Source organism: Camelina sativa, chromosome 11, assembly GCF_030686135.1.
Source record: "Camelina sativa cultivar CO46 ecotype springtype chromosome 11, ASM3068613v1".
NCBI classification, from domain to species: domain Eukaryota; kingdom Viridiplantae; phylum Streptophyta; class Magnoliopsida; order Brassicales; family Brassicaceae; genus Camelina; species Camelina sativa.
Genome location: NC_141890.1, coordinates 30,940,187 through 30,951,204, shown reverse-complemented (window position 1 = coordinate 30,951,204; position 11,018 = coordinate 30,940,187). Strand labels below are relative to the sequence as shown.

The 11,018-nt window shown below is 36.9% G+C and overlaps 1 protein-coding gene across 2 annotated transcripts; it reads left to right on the top strand.

Annotated features, from left to right (window-relative positions):
• The first annotated feature begins 6,782 nt into the window (after nt 1-6,782).
• On the top strand, nt 6,783-10,594 carry LOC104724520 (disease resistance protein RML1A-like). Of its 2 annotated transcripts, XM_087471125.1 has the most exons (5): nt 6,877-7,444; nt 7,556-8,672; nt 8,761-9,057; nt 9,147-10,182; nt 10,264-10,594. In XM_087471125.1, coding segments are annotated over exons 1-5 (2,925 nt in total). In that variant the 5' UTR covers nt 6,877-6,971; the 3' UTR covers nt 10,266-10,594. The 2 variants fall into 2 exon arrangements, with proteins under 2 accessions (XP_010441319.1, XP_087327251.1); XM_010443017.2 differs by having other exon boundaries at nt 6,783-7,444; nt 9,147-10,594.
• Nucleotides 10,595-11,018: the final 424 nt, after the last annotated feature.

Here is an 11,018-nt window from a genome sequence, read left to right as displayed (position 1 = left end):
CTCGGAACCGAACAAAAGTCTTAATCTGACCCGAATGGCAATAACATTGACCCTAAAGGCCTAAACACTATCTTTTCACAAAGTAATCGAATTCGATTTGGACAACGAATTAACAACTCGGTTTACTTTCCAAACCAAATTGACAATTGAATTGGATTGAGAACCCTAATTTGAATCTTCCGTTCGTTTGTCTTCAACTCTGAACCAAGCTTTACACAAAAAAAAGAAATACAAATTCACCAATGAAAAGGAACAATGTCAAAAATACCATATTTAGGGATGTTAAAGATGGGTTAAAACCCATTGGATATCCGGGACCGTCTTTAAAATCAGGTTTGGACCTGTTTTTTTTAACAAAAAAAAATATGGGTTTAAATTGGGTGGATACCCAAATTAATAAAGTCTTTCTCGGGTTTATCCTATAAGAATATGAATACTCACCGGGTTTTTTTTTTCTTAAATCTCAGTTAGTAAAACAATGACGTTTTGCTTCCCAAATATAAAAAGTCAAACACATAAGTCATTAAATCGATATATAATACATGATAGACATCTGTTTTTTTTTTTTCACAAAAAATCATTTTATTAAAACTCAAGTTTATGGTTTTGATTTTTCTCTATGCTTTTGTCTATATTTTATCCATATGATATAAGATTAAATTTTTTTGAAAATTGTCACAGGTATAATAAAATACACAAAATACATAATATAAATTACATTTTTTTAGTATAAAAAAGTTAAAAATACTGATACAGATAATGTAAAATACAAAATACATCACATAAGACAATATGGGTACCACGGGTTTACCCACAAAAGGTCAAACCCATTCGGGTTTACCCACAAAAGGTCAAACCCATTTGAATTTGGGTTTTTTCTGGGCGGGTTTTTTTGGATTCGGGTCGGACTGGGTTTTTTTACCCACCACAACATCCCTAGCCATATTTGAGAGCCATATTACGTTTTTTAGTTTATTTAAATCAAAATACATGGAAAAGACTAAAAACCCTTTAACCTAACATTTCATTTATCTCTTTTCCTTTGAATTTTATATCTCTCAAGCCGACAGATATGGGAAAACAAAAAGATTGATTTTTAAAAATGTTCTGAGATGTCTCTTCTTTATCGTTGTATGTGTGCCATCATGGCCAAAGCTTATCGCGGTTCTCTATTTGTTGTAGATGAGATGATGATTTGCAGCGGAGATGATGATTTGTGGAGATGACGTTAACAAAAGAGAGGGATTACAAGGAGAAAGTAGAAAGGAACGACAAAGATGGTGTAAGACGAATTGGTGGTGAATAAGGAAGATCTATGGGCATAAATAAACGACAGCGAGGTTAAAATCAGGGTTGATGGCGGAGGAAGTAGTGAGGAGGACTGGAGGAGTGATGGAAGGTTGATGGTGCATAATCGGCGGCGGCGGCGCTAGAGTTTTGAATTATTAATTGGTCTCGTAAAAGTTGTACCCGATGTATATATCAATTGTACCAGTTATCCCATTCTTTATCAATTTTTTTTTTGAACCAAACATTAAATTAAAAGATGATTCCGAGATTGGTTGCCCAAACTGGAGGGAAATAGTTTACAAAAGTAAATTCAGAAACTAAAGATCTTGAAGAACGAGCCAGACAGTCTGCTCTCACGTTTGTCGTCCTCGGAATCTGGGTCAGAGTGAAGGAGGAGAAGGATAATCTGAAGGGATGAAAATCTTCCAGTAAATTCGAGAAGGTCGGCCAATCATCGGGGGACTGCACCATCGCCACCAGCTCGGAACTGTCCGTCTCAAAATTCTGACAATCTACTCCCACCGCCCGAAGAGACTCCATAGCCCATATCAAGGCTTGTAACTCCAAATGAAGAGGTGTTGGACTACGTCTAAGGCTTCGTGCTCCCAAAAGTAGCGTCCTATCTTCGCGATTAACATACCACCATCCCAAACCTTTCTAGGAACCATCAACCTGGCATCGAGAAAGAAAAATCCCGTACCTCCGGGGATAGCTGAGGTTCCAAGTAATTCGCAGAGAAGGACTTGGCCTCCTCCCAAAGAAGTTTATCGTTAGACGCCTGATTTATAATATCAATTGGCTCTGCCTCAATCCCTTGAAAAACTTTCTTATTCCTGTCTTTCGAAATTGTCCACAATATCCATGGAAGCACATAGCCACTACCAGAACCCCCAGAATTGGAGGAAGCCCTCCAATAGAGAAAGTCTAAATTTGAATACATTGATCCATAGGGAAATCCATTCGGGATCAGTTGAACCGGAGACAACTCCCAAACCATACGCGAACGTACACACTCAAAAAGAGCATGATTAATAGAATCCACCTCATAACCACACTGTTGACACGTAACATCATATCGGACATCCCGATGAGCGATCCGTTCCATCACGGGAAGAGAACCCGACGCCACCTGCCAGAAAAAATGCTGGACCTTAGGAGGTACTTCAAGTTTCCAAGCTTGTGCCCTCAGGACTGTGCACGATGGCCTGTAATCAACATCCTTAAGTGATTCCCATGCTAACCTATAACCCGATCGCACCGAATACTTTCCGGACTTAGCATAATGCCATATCAAGCTATCCGATTTAAAAGACTTACTAACCGCCAAACTTCAGATAAGCGGAATGTCCGCTGGGTCCATAAACTCCTCAAGAATAGGCATATGCCAATCCATCGTCAGGGGATTAATTAAGTGGTTGACCATCAGGTTAGGATGTAGATCTCTCCCCCTACCATTAGCTGGTGATCCGGAATCCAAGGATCCCTCCATACCGAAATATTACATCCAGAACCTACTACCCACCGTGCCCCTTGTTCCATTAGTCCTTTAGTTGAAAATATGCTCCTCCACGCAAAGGATGGAGAATAAGGTTTAGTTGCCAATAAAGGATGTTTTTTCCTAAAGTATCGGCCACGCATCACTCGAGCCATTAGAGAGTTCGGATAATGAATTAGCCGCCAATACTGCTTAGCCAGCATTGCATCATTAAATTGTTCGAGAGCCAACTATTCTTTATCAGTTATACTCGTTATAATATTATATCTCAGTTATACGAATTGTATTAGTTGTTTCTATTGTACTAGTTGTCCATTTCTCTCTCAGTTGTATTTCGTCTTTAATTTCATTAAAAGTAATTTGGAAATATCACGTTTTTATGGCATTTAGATTAAAAATTGGCATGCCAGATTAATTTTTGCTACTTTGTGGCATTTTAGCTTCGCGTTTGAAAAGGATGATGTTAACATTTTTGAAATACATTTTGTATTCTAACCTTTAATTTGTAAGATTTGCATAATTAATCATTTATCATTTAAATAAATATTAAAACTTGGATAAAATATTTGTAATATCCTTTTCAAAAAAAAATAAAATATTTGTAATAAAATCATAAGTCTAATCGAGAATGTTAACAACAATATCTTACCTCCCTTAATTATGATTTCTTTTATGGAAATATATGTACTAAATCACAATTCAATAGCACAATTTTTTATTGCCAATACACTAAAATATATATAACATTGTATTATCTACATTAAAAATCAGTTAATTATAATATAAAATCATAAACTCAATTAAACTTAATCAGGTTGCGATATAGATACCCCCTAGGGCATTTTTTGCTGACGATTATAATTTCTAGGGATGTAAAAGAAATTACATAGATCAAATTGAGAGAGAAGAGAGTGGGTATCATATAGAATCCCATGGAGTTCCTTCGGGAAAGGGTGATCGGATGTGTGTTTCAGTTGAGGTTCCTTTGATCAGGATTTCACCGGATTGGTCTTTGAAGATCCAGCCGCAACCCGTGTGTTCGTTTTCTCTCCAAGCTGCATCAGTGGAGCAGGTGATTTGATTCGGTGAGAGCAGTGTTGTTCGCACTCCAGAAGCCATAGGTCTGACCGGGTTGTGTGTCTGTTGGGCTTGTGTCTGTTGAGCTTCCTGCCACTCCTTGGCTCAAGGGTGTATTTGAACCGTATTTCCGGTTTTAATCCGGCGCTACTTCCGCCGTGTTCTACCTTCTTTCGTCGCTCGCCTCCTTCTGGCAATGTCTTCGTTTGGTTCTGCTTTTCAGCCCAAGTCGGGATCTGAGAGCTCCACGGCGAGATTTCGGAGAACTTTTCTCTCCCAGTCCGTTGTCCTCCTTCGTCGGGCTAAGTCCCCAACCGCCTCTAAACTCCGGTTTCAGTCTTTTGTTCTTTCGGAGTTCCCCCTCGTAGGTTATCCATCGACCCCATCTCCGCCTCTTGTGCCAACCAGCAGAACCAGACGAACCTGATGGTCTCATTTGGTGTGTTTGTAGCTGTTCCTCCCGGCAACCGCCACCACGTTGCAACTCCTCGAGGCACCTCCTGCTTCCACCCCCAACAGAGCACCGTATACTTCTCCTGCTCTTCCCTACCTGTTTCAGATACTTCTCCGTCAGGTCCTCTTTACAGTTAGTCCATAACCACTTTTGTTGGTTCGGCTCCGCCCAAATTTGGCGGTGCTTGTTCACCAGAACCTTCTCCGGCGTCCCTGTAGGTTGCCTTCAGCCTAGAGCCACTGTTGATGGCTCGAAATTCAGTTCAAAGTCACAGTGTTTGGTGACTATCATCTTCCCAGTTGAGCTTTTCGTGTTGTATGCATCTTCTTTCATGGGTGTTCTTGTGATAGTTTGTTTCGACACATCTCCTGGTTCCCTATCAAGCTTTGTCAAGTTTGTGTCTCTATGTTTAATTTTTTTGCTTGTTCTTGTGCTTTAATTTCAAGTTAGCTATTCGAGCATGTTCGAATATGCTCTATCCCTTTGTATTTGTTAGTTTGAATGAAGAGTTTGGGTAAACAAAAAAAAAACTATCTTTACTATCCTTATAACCAAACATAATTAAAATATTTTAAATATCCACATAATAGTCTACAATTAATATAGATATTTAAAAAATTTCTTCTAGATTATAAAATTTTATTCTTTTATCATCTTTTTTTATTATTTTAATTTTTAAATATAGTGAATCATCATATAATACATAAAAATAATAAAAATATTTTTTTTCTTGCATATATTGTGATTTATTTTTTTTTAAACAAACATATATTACTCAATTAATATAAAAAGTGTGTGTCTAACATACATATATAGTAAATTTACCGTATATAGTAAATTATAATTTTTAAGAAGTTTATAATTCATAACTGATATATCTAAACTTAATAAAAAGTTTAAAGTTATGAATATTTAAACATATTAAATTTTCAAAATAACATAAACGAGTTATATTACATGACGGGTTATATGATATGACATGATTGAATTGATAATACTAAAAAATAAAATATCGCTAATATGATACTTTAATACGGGCTAAATTTTCATTTTACTAACAATACCAATATAAAATATGTCGAACCAAACTGATTTAGTTAAATTTGGTTCGTATATCTACAACTATAGAGATGTTGAAGTTTTCTGATAATACTAGTAGGAGTGTTTACTTGTGACGTTTGTATTCGTTCTAAACAAACAAGAGACCCATTTCCTTTGAGTATTAACAAAACTACTATGGTTTTTGAATTGGTTCATTGCGATTTATGGAGTCCATATCGGACAACAGCGATTTGCGGGTCTAGGTTTTTCCTCACTATAGTTGATGATTTCTCACGAGCTGTGTGGATTTATTTGTTACCATCAAAAGCTCATACTGCATCTACACTTATATTAAACAAAAATTGTTGTGCGGTATATCGCAAATTATAGACTAAATCACTAATATTAACAAAATAATATATTAACAAAATTAGTATTAAAATAGTATATAAACAAAAAAAATTATGTAAAAATTTTTCCCGCGGTATATCGCCGGTCATAATCTAGTAAATATTAAATACAATATTAGATTTTTGTTGGATATTATAACCACATACACACTGTAACGTTGTCAGTGTTAATTTGGTATATGAGTTTTGTTGGTTTGGTTTTACCATATATATTGAATACTGTTTGTTTTTTGTAGGTTTAGAAACTCTTCTTTAGTTTAATTAGTCTACCAAATTATAATTTTTTTTGAACTATAAAAACATTTTATATATCTTCAAATTATTTTGATAAAAACAAAGAAAAATATTAAATATACCATATATTTTTATTGAGTATTGTGTGTTTTTCAAATATTAAACATCTACTTTATGAATTAATCTATCATAATATATATATATATATATTATAATATCTTTAATTTTTAATCTCGAGTTTTACTTAGAATGACAATAACAAAAAAAAAAGTTTTTTAAAAGAGTAAAACATACAGTGTATTATTATTAAGTATTGTATGTTTTCATCTATTAAAACATCTTATTTTTAAAAAGTCTATAATAGATATTTGATTTCATTTTGACTTTACAAAGTATTGAAACATTTTATATCTTTAAATTGTTTTAATCTTTTTTTTTATAGGATTAAATTGTTTTAATCTTAAATGTTACTTTTTTTTTTCTTAAATCTTTTATTTAAATTTTACATTGTTTATATGGTATCTTCAACGAGAAGGACCTCTTCGATTAACGCGGACTTGCATTCCACCAGCGATGTGAGCCGTGAGCATCGGCACAAAAACCGGTTTATCCGTATGGAAGCCACAACATACTTTCGTGGAAGCATGCTTTCTTTTGTATTTAAATCAAACGTATATAATCTTTTGAGTATAACAAAAGTTACATTCAAATTTCTTCGAAATTTCTCTTCTCATTACGCGTTTTGCTTAAATAAATAAACAAATTAGACATTGTGATACTTAATTCAAAACCATGGAAATTGTATATTGGCGGTCAAGGTTAATTAATACGTTTGTGATTTTTAAATTGATTGTAATTACATTTTCGAAGAAGACCTCCTCTGTAGTCAATAAAAAGACTTGCAAAGAGCGGCGTCTAAGAAATACACAGAAAATATTCTCTCCATTGTAGTAGCTTCTCATTGCATATCATGGCTTCTTCTTCTTTGTTCACAACTCGCATCAGGAGATACCAAGTCTTTCCGAGTTTCCACGGTCCAGATGTCCGCAAAGGATTTCTCAGTCATTTACAAAATCACTTTGCAAGCAAAGGTATCACGACGTTCAAGGACCAGGAGATCGAGAGAGGTCAGACGATTAGACCTGAGCTCGTACTAGCGATTAGACAATCACGAGTCTCGATTGTGTTGCTCTCAAAGAAGTATGCTTCTTCCAGCTGGTGTTTAGATGAACTCGTTGAAATCTTCAAGTGTAAAGAAGCTTTTGGGCAGATTGTGATGACTATTTTTTACGAGGTTGATCCGTCAGATGTACGGAAACAGAGGGGAGACTTCGGGAGCGCTTTCGAAAAGACTTGTCAAGGGAAAACTGAAGAGGTAAAGCAGAGTTGGAGCAAAGCTTTGACCGATGTCGCAAACATAGAAGGGGAGCACTCTCTTAATTGGTATGTCTTGATTGCTTTATCTTCTTTCTCAAGCAATGCTTCAATATTTTTTTTTTTTGAAATTTAGACCCACCGTACCATGCCAACGCCATATTGTTTTGCTTTTGTAAGGGCTAATGAAGCAGCGATGATCCGAAAGATTGCTGCAGATGTTTCAAACAACCTGAATATCACACCGTCCAGGGATTTTGACGGGAAGGTGGGACTTGGAGCTCACTTGACAAAACTGAACTCTTTGTTATGGCCTGGCTGTTATGATCCGAAGCCGAAGAAGATTATTGGAATTTGGGGTCCTGCAGGAATTGGTAAGACAACCATTGCTAGAGCTTTATTTAACCAACTCTCTGGTGGTTTTCAACTTAAATGTTTTATGGGGAACCTCAAGGGAAGTCTTAAGAGCATAGTGGGTGTCGATAGCCATGAATCCAAGAGGTCTCTGCAACAGCTACTTCTGTCTAAGATTTTGAACCAAGTGGATATAAAGACAGATCATTTAGGTGCAATAAGAGATCGGCTGAAAGATCAAAGAGTGCTCATCATTCTTGACGATGTAGATGATCTAGAGCAATTAGAGGTTTTGGCTTACAACTCTTCTTGGTTTGGTTCTGGAAGTCGGGTCATCGTTACCACTGAAGATAAGAAGATTCTCAAGGCTCACGGAATTCAAGATATCTACCATGTGGATTATCCATCCGTGAAAGAAGCTTTTGAGATCTTATGTCTCTCTGCTTTCAAACAAACTTGTATACCAAGAGGTTTTGAAGAGCTTGTATATAAAGTAGCAAATCTTTGCGACTACCTTCCATTAGGCCTTTGTGTCGTGGGTTCATCTTTGCGTGGGGAGAGCAAGCACGAGTGGGAACTTCAATTATCTAGGATCGAAACTAGCCTTCATGGAAAAATTGAGGACGTATTAAAAGTGGGCTATAACAGATTGTCGAAGAAAGATCAATCTCTATTCCTGCACATTGCATGCTTCTTCAACAATGAAGTCGTAAATTATGTGATGTCTATGCTTTCTGACTGTAACTTGGATGTTGGAAATGGCTTGAAGACCCTAGCCGATAAATCTCTCGTGCATATATCTACTAATGGACGGATAGTGATGCACCACCATCTACTACAACAATTGGGTAGACAGATAGTTCTTGAACAGTTTGACGAAGCCGGGAAACGTCAATTTTTAATCGAGGCCGAAGAGATTCACGATGTATTGACAACCGAAACGGTAAGTTTAAGTTCTTACATATATATATATTCCCTATTCTCTTCTAGTGATAACAATTTCATCAGTTGTCTTTGGCAATATTTGGTAGGGTACTGGATCTGTCATAGGTATATCATATGATACATCCAATATCGGAGAGGTTTCTGTGAGTAAAGGGGCTTTTGAAGGAATGCGTAATCTCCGTTTCCTAAGAATCTATAGGAGTTTGTTTGGTGGCAAAGGTACTTTGCAAATACCACAAGATATGGAGTATTTACCTCGTCTTAGGTTACTACATTGGGATCATTACCCGAGAAAAAATCTTCCTCCAAGATTTCAGCCGGAACGTCTCGTCGAACTTCATATGGAACACAGTTACTTTGAGAAGCTGTGGGGAGGAATCCAGGTTGGTATATATATAATAAGATATATCTTGTGCTTGGAGTGATTCTACCTAAATAAAGAGATTTATCATTTGTTCTGTTTAACATGCAGCGCCTCCCTAATCTGAAGAGCATAAATCTGAGCTATTCCCGTAGATTGAAAGAAATCCCAAATCTGTCAAATGCTACTAATCTCGAGACGTTGAAACTTACGAAGTGCGCCAGTTTGGTGGAGCTTCCCTCCTCTATTTCGAGTCTACACAAACTGAGTAAGTTGAATATGAGGGGCTGCTCCAAGCTACGTGTTATTCCCACCAAGATCAACCTAGCGTCTCTTGAGAAAGTTGACATGAGTTATTGCTCGAAATTGAGTAGATTTCCAGATATCTCCAGTAACATCAAGACTCTCCGTGTCGGAAAAACAAAGATAAAAGATGTCCCTCCATCCGTTGCTGGATGTTGGTCTCGTCTTGAGTGCCTTAAGATTGGCAGCAGCAGCCTCAAGACATTAACACATGCCCCGCTAAGTATAACTTCGCTAGATCTTAGTAACAGCGATATAAAGATGATTCCAGATTGCGTCATAAACCTCCCGCATCTAATAGATCTTATCGTTGTAAACTGCCAAAAGCTCGTGACAATTCAAGCTCTTCCTCCCTCGCTCGAAACCTTAAATGCAAACGACTGTGTATCACTCAAGAGAGTATGGTTCTCTTTCCATAACCCATTCATGGTACTCACATTCTACAACTGCTTGAAACTGGATGAAGAATCAAGAAGAGTAATCATGCAACAATCAGTTTACGAGTATATATGCTTACCAGGTACAGAAATACCAGCAGAGTTCAGTCACAAAGCTGCAGGGAGGTCCATAACAGTCCCAGTCGCTCCGGGTACTTTCTCTGCTTCCTCAAGATTAAAGGCTTGCTTTCGACTTTTGCCAGTGGGCCACCGGTATCACAGTATAAGTTGTACTCGAATGAGCAAAAGAGGTGTTGCAATTAAAATCTGTGACTTGGCATGGTCTTCAGCTTGCCCTCCTCGGTCGGAACATCTGTTTATATTCCATGGTAAATTGTATCATGGGCAACGAAACAGATGGCCTGAAGTGGACGTCACTATAAGTGAGATTCTTTTTAAGTTCAACTGTTCCTTCGATGGCAATATTATTGAGTGTGGTGTACAGAGCATGACGGAGGAAGCTGAGGATAGTAGCAGCAGCGAAGCAGAGAACTTTGAAACTGAGAGTAGCAGAAGCGAATCGGACTTTGAAACTGAGAGTAGCAGCAGCGAAGTGGACTACTGCGAAACTGAAGGCAACAACCACCACACATATGGAGATGAAGACTATGAAGCTGAAGGTTCAAAGTTATCTGTTATGCTCAAATTTAGCATAGAGCTATTAAGAGATCAGGATCTAATCCAAAAGGATTTTAGACTCAAACAATAGATTTATTAATTATGGTAAACAGGAAGATTGTAATGAAATTGCAAAGTGAAAACAGAAAATAAAAGAGTTCAGGGAATTTTCTCAAGAAATTAGTATTGTAATGAACAATACTGATTTCATTAGATAAACGTATCCCAATCTTGTCATTACACTAGGTTCTGACTTTTGCGTGATTGAATCCCTTCCAAAATTGTTAGATAACATCGTTTGGTTTAAAAGAGGGAAAAAAATAAAAAGCCTTGTCATTGTTGCTTCGTCGCTTTGGGGTCAATCTTAAGAGATGTGGAGTGGACGACGCTCTATGGCTTTGTAGTTTTCCCAGTTATTGACCAAGTGAACTCAATTCCGGTTATTTTAATTTTAGTCAAACGTTACCATACCAAACCTTTCTAAACAAAAAAAATTCCAAACCTACTAAACAAGACCAAACCCGAGTAAAAAAAAAGACAAAATATACTATTATTTATGGGTCAAGCTTGGCCCATTTATGAATTCAAGGGCCCAATTTCAAGACTATAACCCAATTTCAAGGGC